This window comes from Chiloscyllium punctatum, chromosome 2 (assembly GCF_047496795.1).
Source record: "Chiloscyllium punctatum isolate Juve2018m chromosome 2, sChiPun1.3, whole genome shotgun sequence".
In the NCBI taxonomy this organism is placed as follows: Eukaryota; Metazoa; Chordata; class Chondrichthyes; order Orectolobiformes; family Hemiscylliidae; genus Chiloscyllium; species Chiloscyllium punctatum.
In genome coordinates this window covers 127883639-127896951 of record NC_092740.1, presented here as the reverse complement: position 1 = coordinate 127896951, position 13313 = coordinate 127883639, and the positions used below count along the sequence as shown (strand labels likewise).

At 41.6% G+C, this 13313-nt stretch overlaps 1 protein-coding gene across 6 annotated transcripts in view; it reads left to right on the top strand.

Annotated features, from left to right (window-relative positions):
- tjp2a (tight junction protein 2a (zona occludens 2)) overlaps nucleotides 1-13313 on the top strand; it is a 133961-nt gene that overhangs the window by 118192 nt on the left and 2456 nt on the right. For all 6 annotated transcript variants that reach the window (XM_072588451.1, XM_072588441.1, XM_072588461.1 and 3 more), the window contains 6 exons: nucleotides 3985-4195; nucleotides 5882-5982; nucleotides 7497-7721; nucleotides 8471-8584; nucleotides 9883-10254; nucleotides 12481-12560. In XM_072588451.1, coding sequence (XP_072444552.1) covers nucleotides 3985-4195; nucleotides 5882-5982; nucleotides 7497-7721; nucleotides 8471-8584; nucleotides 9883-10254; nucleotides 12481-12560 — 1103 coding nt within the window. The remainder of the gene's footprint in view (nucleotides 1-3984; nucleotides 4196-5881; nucleotides 5983-7496; nucleotides 7722-8470; nucleotides 8585-9882; nucleotides 10255-12480; nucleotides 12561-13313) is intronic.

The window sequence follows — 13313 nt, the reverse complement described above, 5'->3', positions numbered from 1 at the left end:
TGTAGGGCAGCTGGGATGGTGGTACTCAGCTTGAGAAAACTAGAAACTTGCAGCTTCCTATAACTTTTATATTGCTTCTAATGCTAATTAGATTATTAGAAGGCCTGACCTGCATGGAGCTAAATAATCCTGTCTTAACATTTCTAAATATGATCCCTTCTGTAATTTAGACTTGAAACTAGAGCAGAGCATTTATCATTTACTCCTTTTTTTAACAAATGCATTGGATTCCCTTTTCTACTAAAGAGATGCATTTATAAATCAGAGGAGTGGGAGAAAAGGCTCATTTATGTTTGAGCCTATGGATATCATAAAATACTTTACAACAAATGTTTTAATTGTTGTAATCACCACATAATGTATAAAGCACAACAACCAATTTGTATGCACAAAGTTCCACAAACAGCAGTGCAACCAAATCATCCACTCCAGTCAAAACAGGAGAAATATTGACTAATGAGAGCAAGGAGAATCTGTGCTCCTTCAAAAAAAATAACGTCACTTGAGAGGGCAGATAAGGCTTCAGATAACACCGCTCTCGCTCTCGCTCTCGCTCTCGCTCTCGCTCTCTCTCTCTCTGCACAGTGTAGCACTGCCTCTACTACAGCAAAATGTGAGCTGCACGATGTTGCTGTGAAGACTTAGGAGCAAACCTTCAACTGATGATTTGCAGATTGAGACAAGAGGCCTACCCCATTGAATGACTGTGTGTTTTTGAGAAGTCTTTGCATCTGGCTTTGTTTAGACATTGCAGAAAATTGATTTGTCTTGTTCAGTTGGGGTTCCATAACCGTTCCCCCCCACCCCTGCCCCCGTCCCACCAATTAGTGAAGGTCTTGCAGCTATCTGATGGCTATCTCCAAATAATGATTTACAACTACATTGATACAAAGGAAATCAAAGTTTTATTTTGTTCGGAAACCTTCGACTTGAACTGACCAATGAAACAAATTAGAGGATTGAGAGTGAGGGAGAAACTCTGAGCATTGCCCTCCAACACCAAAAATGCCCAACACTCAGAGCAGCTCAAAGGAGAATCTAAAGTGCCAGGAAACTTGTCTAAGCCTATACATATTGAGGAACCACGTGATAAATGGTTCCTCTGGGATAGTTTTGCGCTCTGCTCTTGTTTATGACAATTCTGCAGTAAGGAGGTCTTGAGGCTTGTGCCAACACTCAGAATGTCCCAGAAATCCAGGCGAACTTTTAAACCGAGTGAGTTTGAAACTGAGTGGGATTGTATTTTAGACAACTTAATAGTCAGAGGGGAAATTGAGAAACAAACTTGTAAGGAGATCTCACCTATCTGTAAGGGTGGCTATGATAGGGGATTTTAACTTTCCAAACATGTACTGGAACTGCCATAGTGTTAAGGGTTTAGATGGAGAGGAATTTAAGTGTGTACAAGAACATTTTCTGATTCAGTATGTGGATGTACCTACTAGATAAAGTGCAAAACTTGACCTACTCTTGGGAAACAAGGCAGGGCAGGTGACTGAAGTGTCAGTGGGGGAGCACTTTGGGGCCAGCGACCATAATTCTATTAGTTTTACAATAGTCATGGAAAAGGATAGACCAGATCTAAAAGTTGAAGTTCTAAATTGGAGAATGGCCAATTTTGATGGTATTAGGCAAAAACTTTGGAACGCTGATTGAGAGCAGGTTTGCAGGTAACGGGACAGCTGGAAATGGGAAGCCTTCAAAAATGAGATAATGAGAATCCAGAGAAAGTATATTCCTGTCAGGGTGAAAGGAAAAGCTGGTAGGTATAGGGAATGCCGAATGACTAAGGAAATTGAGGGTTTGGATAGGAAAAAGAAGGGAGCATATGTAAGGTATAGACAGGATAGATCAAGTGAATCCTTAGAGTATAAACAAAGTAGAAGTATACTTAAGAGGGAATCAGGAGGGCATAAAAGGGACATGAGATAGCTTTGGTAAATAGAATTAAGGAGAATCCAAAGGGTTTTGACAAATATATTAAGGACAAAAAGGTAACTAGGGAGAGAATAGGGCTCCTCAAATATCAGCAAGGCGGCCTTCGTGTGGAGCTGCAGAAAATGGGGACGATACTAAATGAGTATTTTGCATCAGTATTTACTGTGGAAAAGGATACGGAAGATATAGACTGTAGGGATATAGATGTGACACCTTGCAAAATGTTGATATTGCAAAGGAGGAAGTGCTGGATGTCTTGAAACACATAAAGGTGGATAAATCCCCAGGATCTGATCAGGTGTACCCCAGAACTCTGTGGGAAGCTAGAGAAGTGATTGCTGGGCCTCTTGCTGAGATATTTGTATCCGCGATAGTCACAGGTGAGGTGCCGGAAGACTGCAGTTTGGCTAATGCGGTGCCACTGTTTAAGGAGGGTGGTAAGGACAAGCCAGGGAACTATAGACCAGTGAGCCTGATGTCGGTGGTGGGCAAGTTGTTGGAGGGAATCCTGAGGAACAGGATGTACATGTATTTGGAAAGACAAGGACTGATTAGGGATAGTCAACATGGATTTGTGCGTGGAAATTCATGTCTCTCAAACTTGATTGAGTTTTTTGAAGAAGTAACAAAGAAGATTGAGGACAGACCGGTAGATGTGATCTATATGGACTTCACTAAGGTGTTTGACAAGGTTCCCCATGGGAGACTGATTAGCAAGATTAGATCTCACAGAATACAGGGAGAACTAGTCATTTGAATACAGAACTGGCTCAAAGGTAGAAGACAGAGGGTGGTGGTAGAGGGTTGTTTTTCAGACTGAGAGGCCTGTGACCAGTGGAGTGCCACAAGGATCGGTGCTGGGTCCTGTACTTTTTGTCAATTACATAAATGATTTGTATGTGAGCACAAGAGGTACAGTTTAGTAAGTTTGCAGATGACACCAAGCTTGGAGTATAGTGGACAGCAAAAAAGGTTACCTCAGATTACAACAGGATCTTGACCAGATGGGCCAGTGGGCTGAGAAGTGGCAGATGGAGTTTAATTCAGATAAATGTGAGGTGCTGCATTTTGGGAAAGCAAAGCTTAGCAGGACTTATACACTTAATGGTAAGGTCCTAGGGAGTGTTACTGAACAAAGAGACTTTGGAGTGCAGGTTCATAGCTCCTTGAAAGTGGAGTCGCAGGTAGATAGGATCGTGAAGAAGGTGTTTGGTATGCTTTTCTTTATTGGTCACAGTATTGAGTACAGGAGTTCGGAGGTCAAGTTGCGGCTGTACAGGACATTGGTTAGGCCACTGTTGGAATATTGCGTGCAATTCTGGTCGTCTTCCTATCAGAAAGATGTTGTGAAACTTGAAAGGATTCAGAAAAGATTTACAAGGATGTTGCCAGGGTTGGAGGATTTGAGCTATAGGGAGAAGCTGAAAGGCTGGGGCTGTTTTCCCTGGAGTGTGGAGGCTGAGGGGTGACCTTATAGAGGTTTAAAAAATTGAGGGGTATGGATAGGGTAAGTAGACAAAGTCTCTATAGACAAAGGGGTGGGGGAGTCCAGAAGTAGAGGGCATAGGTTTAAGGTGAGAAGGGAATGATACAAAAGAAACCTAAAGGGCAACCTTTTCACACAGAGGGTGGTAAGTGTATGGAATGAGCTGCCAGAGGAAGTGGTGGAGGCTGGTACAATTGCAACATTGAAGACACATTTGGATGGGAATATGAATAGGAAGGGTTCGGAGGGATATGGGCCAGGTGCTGGCAGGTGGGACTAGATTGGGTTGGGATATCTGGTTGGCATGGATGGGTTGGGCTGAAGGGTCTGTTTCCATGCTGTGCACCTCCATGACTCTGTGAGTGGGGCATGGGCTGGTTTGCTCTTGCTGAGAGCCAGCACAGATACAATGGGCTGAGTGGCCCCTTCTGTGAGCAGTAACCATAGTCTTTGCACCCCACCTTGAGGTGCAAGATCTTAGATTCTCCAGAGAGAGAGAGAGAGACTTAATTTGTCCATCGTGCACTTGTTGTCTTGACATTGTGAACCTTCGTTAACAGGATAAGCATGCTTTACTGGATGTAACACCCAAGGCAGTGGATCTGCTGAACTACACGCAGTGGTACCCTATTGTCATCTTCTTCAACCCAGACAACAAGCAAGGTGTTAAAACTATGAGACAGAGACTGAACCCAGGCTCTACCAAGAGTTCCAAGAAACTCTACGATCAGGCAGTCAAGCTAAGAAAGAGCTGTTCTTATCTTTTTACAGGTAAGAAATCTTACTCCATGCACCATTGTTTGGTACCATTGACTTGAAACTGAATTAGACTTGCCATATAAATACTGGCTATGAGAGATTGTCAGAGGCTGGGAATCCTAAGCAAGTAATTCACTTCCCGACTTCCCTCAAAGCCTATCGACCATCTTGAAGGCACATGTCAGGAGTGAGATGGCATTCACTTCATTTGCCTGGATGGGTGCAGCTCCAATTAGACTCAAGAAGTTTGACACCATCCAGGACAAAGCAGCCGGCTTGACTGGTACCACTTCTACACACATACCGTTCTTCACTGATGTTCAGTAGCAGTAGTGTACCATCTAAACGGTACGTCACAAGTTCATCAAGAGTCTGCATACAGCACCTTCCAAACCCATATCTAGAAGGACAAGGCAGCTGATACATGGGGACATCACCTGCAAGTTCCCCTCCAAACCATTCACTATCTGTCTTGAAAATATATTATTGATCTTTCAGTGTTACTGGGTCAAAGTCCTGCGACCCCCTCCCTTCTGACATTGTCAGGGTACCTATACCTCATGGACTCACCACTACCACCCTGAGGGTAACTAAGGACGGGCAATAAATATTGACCCAACCAGCAATGTTCACATCACATTAATGAATTTTTAAAAATGAAAACAGCACAAAAAGTGACATCTTCCCCCATCCCGTTTGTATTGGCTTTTTGAAAGAACTAGGGGAAATTGAAGACTGCAGAGTCAAGAAGTGTGGCACTGGAAAAGCCCAGCAAGTCAGGCAGCGTCAGAGGAGCAGGAGCATTGACATTTCGGGCATAAGCCCTGGTGAAAGGTTCATCATTCCTGATGATGGGCTTATGCCTGAAACATTGATTCTCCTGCTTCTTGGATGCTGCATGACCTACTGTGTTTTTCCAGCACACTTTTTTCATCTTAGAAAGAACTTCCAATTCATTTGACAGCACCTTCCAAACTCTCAATGGCTATCATCTAGAAGGACAGGGGTAGCTGACACGTGGGAACACTATCATCTGCAAATTCCCTTCCAACCACTTACCATTATGACTTGTTAATTTATTGCTGTTCCTTCAGTTTAATTTTAATAATATGTCTGTGTGTATCCTATGGATTGCAGCAATTCCAGAGGGCAATTCACCAATGCCAACTTAAGGGAACTGGGTACAGGTGATTAAATACTGTCCCAGCCATAGGTACTTACATTCCCTGAACAGAATGGAAGGGGAGGATTTCAAAGGCCCATTGACTGAAAAATGAAAGCGAGATGAAATGTGCAAGTGGAGGTGGCCTTTTCCTCCCTTATTATCCAGGGGGATATAAGAAATGTTGTGAGACTCTGACAGTGCAGTAGATAGGAGGCTTGAAGTTGAGGACTAGTTTTAATGCTGATATAAATTTGCTGTTATATGGATGGGAGAATGTCTGAGAAGCATTTAAATGTTCACTCAGACCACTTAGGCAGAATGGCGTGTTTGTGGTGTAAAGTATATGTAATAACTCTTGTACTGGCCTGAAGATTGACCTAAAGCTGCTAATGACAGATGTATCCCAGTGTGTTCTTGAATGTATTATTGTGTTGGATTTACTTCTTTACAAATTTTCTTTTTCCTACTATGCAATTACTTCCAAATTCTTGTGTGGATAAAAGAGAATTTCTTTGTGTTTTAAAATATTACAGAAACAATTGATCTGAATTCCTCACACGATGGTTGGTATGGATTGTTGAAGGATTTGATAAGAGATCACCAGGCTTCTGCTGTTTGGGTTTCAGAAGGCAAGGTATGTATTGAATGAGTCTCTTATTGCACCGCTTGCTGTACCATCATTTCTTAGGCTAACACTAACTGTTTTTGGATATCAATGGTTACATACAGTGTATACTAGTCATAATATGCATATATAGCCAGTCATACACTCCCTCACCAACTGAGGTGACCACGAAGGGGACAACTTCTCCACCTCTCCCAAGTCACGGTGGCCCTGGGGTTAAACCACCACCAGTCATCTCTCCCGCTCTCACCCCTGAGAGAGAGCAGCCCAATGGTCTTTAAGACTATGGCAACAGTTAACTTCACTTTTTTTTCTGTGCTATGCATTGTGTAGCACTCAGTTTCATCAAGCAGGTTGTTTGTTTAATGCAGTGTTTTATTATCTATGGAGCCAAAATTTTTTTGGTTCCTGCTATAAAATTTATTTATCAATTTGAGCTCTGCTGGTCAGTAATTAACACCTTTGTGTTGCAAAAGAATGACCGCATTTAAGAAGATATACAGGCTGCTCCTCTTAAGAGAAAATTGGATAAGAGTAAGTGTTACTCTACATATGGTATGTGTTCTCTTGCCCTTGTCATTTACCTGTCCATCCATTTTAGATTAACTACATTTCAATTAAGTGCAAGTTTCATGAGTTTTCTTCCCCTTCCCTGCCTCTACCTGCATCCCCGTTCTGATTATACTCCAGTGACCATAACTGAACTTGCACTTCTTCCCCATAGATTTCCTCATTAAATTAACCTTAGTCATAATTAAATATGCCTCCTACAAAGCATTAATAGTGCATAGTTTTAAAACGTGTTTAGGATTTTCCCAATGGGCTATCCAAATTATTAACTGCACCATGCTTTATGGGTTATTCTAGGTAACTGCAATTTGTTAGTTCTGCTCTGAACTTGGAAGAATTGATGGGCCATTGAAGCATATTTATCCCGGTTACTGTTGTATAATCTTGCTACTATTCACAAATCATTTGGATTCTTTGAAGAATTAGCACAGCTATTTGCAAATGCTTGTAATACCAGAACACCACAGCTTGTATTCTGGAATGGAGCCCAGTATTTTAATGAGCTCTAATACTTGGGATTTATAAATGAAACCAGCATGTTGAAAAGATTTTGGTGCCCTAACGTACTGATTGACAAAAATAACCAGATCAAATTTTTGATCAACACTTTAGTTTTGTTGGGAAAATCCTCCTTGCTCTTGAGAGGAACTGAGCATAGTTTAGTATTTTCCCACACAGAATATGACTCACCTGGTTGCTTTGCTCTTGTTGGAGAAAACCAAAGATATTCTGAAGCTCTTGGGGGATAATTGGAGGAATCCAGCATCCTCTTAAGAGGAAGTATGATTGAAAATCTCCCTTTCCTGTTCTCCCCACTGCCTTCCCCACAAAGAGCAGCCAGTAGTTGTTGATCTGTATTTACCTTTTGGGGTGTGGGGAATAGAAATTTCTCATGTGGACAGGAATATTGTTTCAGGATGATGCTTTACCTTGTCCTATCTTTTTAATTTTAGGCTGATGGATTAGGAGATGAAGACCTTGAGATGCATGATGATCGTATGTCTTATCTGTCAGCCATGGGAGCGGACTACCTCAGCTGTGACAGCCGACTCATGAGTGACTACGATGATACAGACACAGAGGGTGGAGCCTACACAGACAATGAGCTGGATGAACCAATCAATGAGCCTCCTGTCTCTTCTGTGGCTAGATCATCGGAACCAATAAATGTTGATGAGGTGAGAGCAATGCAATCTAGATTTGTGTTTGGGAGTAAACATTAACTTCAAATGTGAAGGGTTCCCGCACATTAAATGATTATGCTGAGGATTAAAGGCACAGAAGCAGGCCATTTGACCTAACTGCATGTGAGTTTCCTCCCATCTTACCAACGTTACCTTCTGTTCCTTTCTCCTTCATGTTAATCCAACTTCCCCTCAAACATAGCCATTCTCTTCGTTTCATCATCTCCAAGAATTGTACATTCTGTCTCCATCTGGAGTGAAATAACAACTGGATTTTTGAGGGGACATCGTGTATTTCCAAGCTCAAGCTTTGGATTTTCCAAATCTACCCTACAAACATGTAAATGGCAACCCGGTACAACAAGGTTTCTTGGTTTAAAAGAACTGCAGATACTGGAAATCAGAAACAAAAACAAATTGCTGGAAAAGCTCAGCAGGTCTGGCAGCCTCTGGAGGGAAACCAGAGTTAACATTTTGGGTTTCAGTGACCCTTCTTCAGATTTCTTGGTACTTTATTCTTAACAAATATTAAAGGTATTTGTTGATATGTAAAATTCTGCATATTTGTACAAGATTGACAAAGTGATAATGTGGCTACAGTGACCAATTGTGTTGAGATTGGGCCCCTGAAAGTTGTTGAGTTGAATTATAAATGTTAGTCTCTTTATAGTTTCTAGGGGAACTAATAGTTTAGATGCATCTTGAGATTGTTCAGTACCTTAACAATCTGATTTTATTTTCAGCGGAAACAGAGTCCAGAACCAGCCATAGCAAGAGGTCAAATGAGGAGAGCTGGTAGCAGGGAAGTCTTGAGAGATCCCAGCCCCCCTCCCGATTTTAAACCTGAACCTCCAAAGGTAGTGAGCATCATTAATTACTTGATTTTGTACAAAATCTGTTCTTGCTTTTGTTACATTATGATCATTTTTAAGCAGAACCCATCACTCCTGCACTCACCTGAGTTCTTGGTCTGACAACATCCCAGATTTAAAATTGTCTTTCCTTTCAAATCCCTCCATGGCCTTTGCTCCTTATTCATGGAACCATTTACAGCATTGTAACCAACTTTTCCACTTCTGGCCTCCTTGTAGATCTCTGATTTTAATTGCTTGACCACTACTGGTCCTTTCAGTTAGCTGGGCCATAATTCTGGAATTCCCTCCCTGAACTGCTGCACTTCTCTTTCCCCCTGGTGAATATGCTTCTTAAAACCTACCTCTTTGACCTAGGCTTTTACTTGTCTATTCTCGTATCTCCTTGTACAGTGTGCTGTCAGATTTTTATAAAATGCTGCTATCTTGGGATTCTTTACAGTAATAGAACTGTGCAAATACAAGTTGAAATAAAAATATGTAAAGATGCTTCACAGGAATGTGTGTAAAGCAAAGTTTGACCGCAAAAGGTGATGTGAGGAGAGGCGACCAACAGCATGACTAACAGGTAGGAACTAGGCAGAAGTTTAGAATGAAGAGGGCTATGTTCTGACCTTGGGCTCAGCTGTATGGCCAGCAGTGAAGTACAATGGAATACAGAAGACATTAATTTTAATCCCATTTGCCTTCTATCCTGTCCTTTTTTTGGAACTGGATCTAAGGGACAACTTTTTCATGCAGTGGATGGGGCATGTACGGAATGAGCAGCCAGAGGACGTGGTAGAGGCTGGTACAATTTAAATGGCATCTGGATGGATATATGAATTGGAAGGGGTTAGAGGGATATGGGCCAAATGCTGACAAATGGGACTGGATTTATTTAGGATATCTGGTTGGCATGGACGAGTTGGACCGAAGGATCTGTTTCCATGCTATACATCTCTGATGCCACTGTGGTAGGATTTAAACACACGACTCCTGGCCCAGAAACATAATCACTGCAGCTCTGCTACTCCACCATTTTCCCAGTTCTGATACAGGAGTATCAGCCTGGAACTTTGAAGTTAGCATTGTTCTACATTGAACTGCTGAGTATTTTCAACGTTTACTGACTCACTTAAACCAGATCTTGTCATTATAACTTTGCTGTTGTTGTTGGTGATGTGGGATCTTGCTTATGCACAAACCATGATGTGAATTGAAAGCTGCAAAATGTCAGTTGAAGATCATAGCAAATGGATCTGATTTAACACTTGTATATTCTTTTGTCTCCCATTTTTAAGGCAAAAGTTGAAGTACACTCGTATCCAAAAGAGCAACAAAGGCAGTATCATGATTCCAGTCGTGGATATGATTCTCGATATAGCAGCCCAAGTCCTGGGAGCAGCGAGCATCCCCGTGGTCAGGACATCCCACCCTCCAAGCCGCAGCCCCCTCCCGTGGCTTTAAAACCCTCCTTTGGGGTTCGGACGGCGCTGAAACCCCCTGTTCCAGCCATGCCGCCTGCCGGTGAAGAGGAAGGAGACTACAGTGTGGAGCTGGGTGAAGGCAATGAACAGCAGTCCGTGCTGGGCAAAGTGAAAATATTTGAGAAATTGGACCACAAAGCTAGAGTGCAGAGGCTGCAAGAACTTCAGGAAGCACAGAATGCGAGAGTAAGGCAGTCCTACCACTATTTAAAGGCCATAAGAGCATAACTAGGAAGACAGCCCCTTAAACCTCCTGCAGCATTCGCTAAGATAATAGCTGTTGCTTTGATTCTATTTTTACACCTAACCCCAATAATCCTTGGCCACCACATAAATTAAACATGTATCTGACAAGTTCAAACACGTGCGATGGCCCAAACTCCATGTCCCTCTGGCTAGAGAACTTCAGAGATTAACAACTTTGTTGGAAGAAACCCTTTCCTCCTCTTTTTTTTTTGTTTTAATAGAAGAACCCTTACTTTTTAAACAGCCTTCCCTGTGGAGTTGGCAGTGCTGGGGTGCATTGGTGATGGTCCTCTCAGTGTTAAAGACTTAGGATATATTCTCTGATTCAACTTTGCTGCACCCTCCTGTCAGAATTTCAGCAGCAATCATTTTTTTGTGTTGTGTACTCCGATTTTAATCACTCATTGGCTGCCGAGTTATCTAATTCTCTCCTTTTTAAACCTCTCCATTCCCTCTACCCAATTCATTTCTTTTTTACCCCATCCCAAAATCTATTCAGTTACCCAAATGTTTAGTCACCTGTTTTAATAACCTGATCCAGAGCACACTAAGTGTTTTGTCAGGTAATTGCTTGTAGAATGTCTTGATGCTTTCAAGATGCTACATGAATGCATCATAATGCCCCCTGTCTGACTTCCCTTTTTGATCCCAATGGTGTGAAAATCCAGTGGGTTCCCTCAGCGTGGTAACTCCAGAGCGGAGTGTATGTTAGTGAACAATATCCATTCAGCCATTCGATTAGCAATTTCAAAGAATGTGAGCAAATGGCGTTGTTGACAAATCAAAATGTTTGAAAACCTATCTGTGAAAACTGGAATCCATCTTCTGTGCAAGAGGCCTGAAAATTATCCACGAAGCTCTTGCCATTAATGGCAAATAACCATTGAAGCATAAGAGTTGACCTTTCCTTGATTTAACTTTGCCTAATCAGTTATATAGTTTAAACTCGTTCTGACTCACTGGTGCAAAAATAACCATGGTTTATGTTCAGGTTCTCTTCAGCCTAATAGCACGTTAGGCAGCAACATACAGAATACTGCTCCTGATTTTTCTCTCTCACTGAAGATTCTATCTCTTAGCTGAAGCGTGATTATGCAGAGAATTATTGGAATTTACCGCTAGGTTTGGAAACTGCCCAGAGGCTTTAATAATTAAGCCTGAGCTTCCCCTGAAGAACCAATCTGAGCTTAATGTGTGGTCATGGGATTAAAAAAAAACAACAATCTAATCTGGTTGACCTCAGATGATAGACTTTTCACTTACTCAACATCACCACTAGTTTGGAAGCAGGTCAGTTACGTTGACTTGCGCTGTGTTTTAGACGTTTCTTAAATAAGAGGGTTCCTTATTTATCACTGTTGATTATCTGCACTCTTCACAGAACCAAATCTAAGAACATTAGCAGAAGAAATTTAAATTAGATGAGGTTTGTTTGTTGAAGCACAAGCTGTTCTGATCTAGAATGTTACCAATAGAAACAAATTCAACAATAATCTTCTGAAGGGTATTGGATACATTAGTTGAGGGAGGGAAAGAATTAAAAGAGAGTTGTGGGAGAAAAGCATATGAGTGAGAATAATTAAATGATTCTTTCAAAGCAGTCTGTTTTGCACCATGATTTTCAATAAGATGGAGAGCAAGTTTTAAGTTTTCCCCCTAACTGCTTTAAGACAAACACTTAAGAATTTAGGCTTTTTTTTGCAGTTCAGTGGTTTGGATCTTCCATTTCTAACAGCAAGGCTGCATGCAGTGGGAAGTGCAGGGTTACAGGGATAGGGTGAGGTCTGAGTAGGATACTGTGTGGAGGGTCGGTGTGAACTCGATGGGCTGAATGGCCAGTTTCCACAATTTAGGGATTCTATGAATTCGAGCTTCCAGGGCAATTCCCAACTAGATCTGCATGTCAGCATTTCCACTGCCCCCTTACACAATCTTCCCTCTTGCAGCTGGCTTTTAACAACCAGAGATCAGAAGATTGTGTCCAGATTTTTCTGGTGAAATTTCTAAACATACAAAAAGAAATAAAATCAACTGAGCACTTCTTTTACTGTACCTCTCTCCCTGTCCTCCACCTTTCAAACATTACATTTAGTCAGCATTGTGAATTGGATGCAGACATCCTAATGTCTACTTTGAAAATGATAAATTCCTTCTTTGCATTTACAGCTGGAATTAGCACAGAGATATGCGGATATTTATGCAGTCCCTGTAAAACCACCTAAAGCTGAACAGCCCCAATTCCAAAGGTAAGACCAAGTACTCATCGATGCTTCATCTTTTAGCAAGTGGAACGAGAGAAGGCCATTCAGCCCCTTTCGAGTCTGTTACTCCATTTACCTTCTCTGTTTTATATGCTGTAACATTTTCCTACCTTTTTTTTTGTAAACTCTGACCCAACAAAATCTATTAATTTTAACTTTGAAAACGTTAATTCAACCCTAAACAGGTTTATTTTTGGTTTGGGGTGGGAGAGGAGGCAAAGATTCTCTCTAAGCTGTGTGACTCGTCGAAGGTTCTATGCACATCAATCAGCATTCCGATGCGTTGGCTTCCGTTTTTATAAGGAGCTTAGCAGAAAAAAATGTTTGAAGGAAATATCGGATGGTGTGGGGGAGCAAGAGTTCCAAATTTCCACAACCCTTTTATTTGTATGAAGAACGTCTCTTGATAGCATCTCTGAACAGTTTCGTTGTAATTTTAATCCAGTGCCCCTGTTGTGGGCTCCCCTTACCCCAGCCCAGCCAAAGAAATAAGTTTGATAGAGAGAAACTGTTGATTTCTTTTAATCATGTTAAAAGCTTCAATCTTAGAAGAAGGTGGATTGAATCACTTTGATTGAAGGGGTTGATAGGCTAGACAGAGAGAAATATTTTCCTCTGCAGGGGCTGAGCAGTGTCAGGGGTCAGAACTTTTAAAATTAGAGCTCAGGAGTGAAAAAAAAAATCACTTCATGTAATGGATGGTAAAGAAAAAAGCCACTCTTTCTTCCTCCCAAAAGC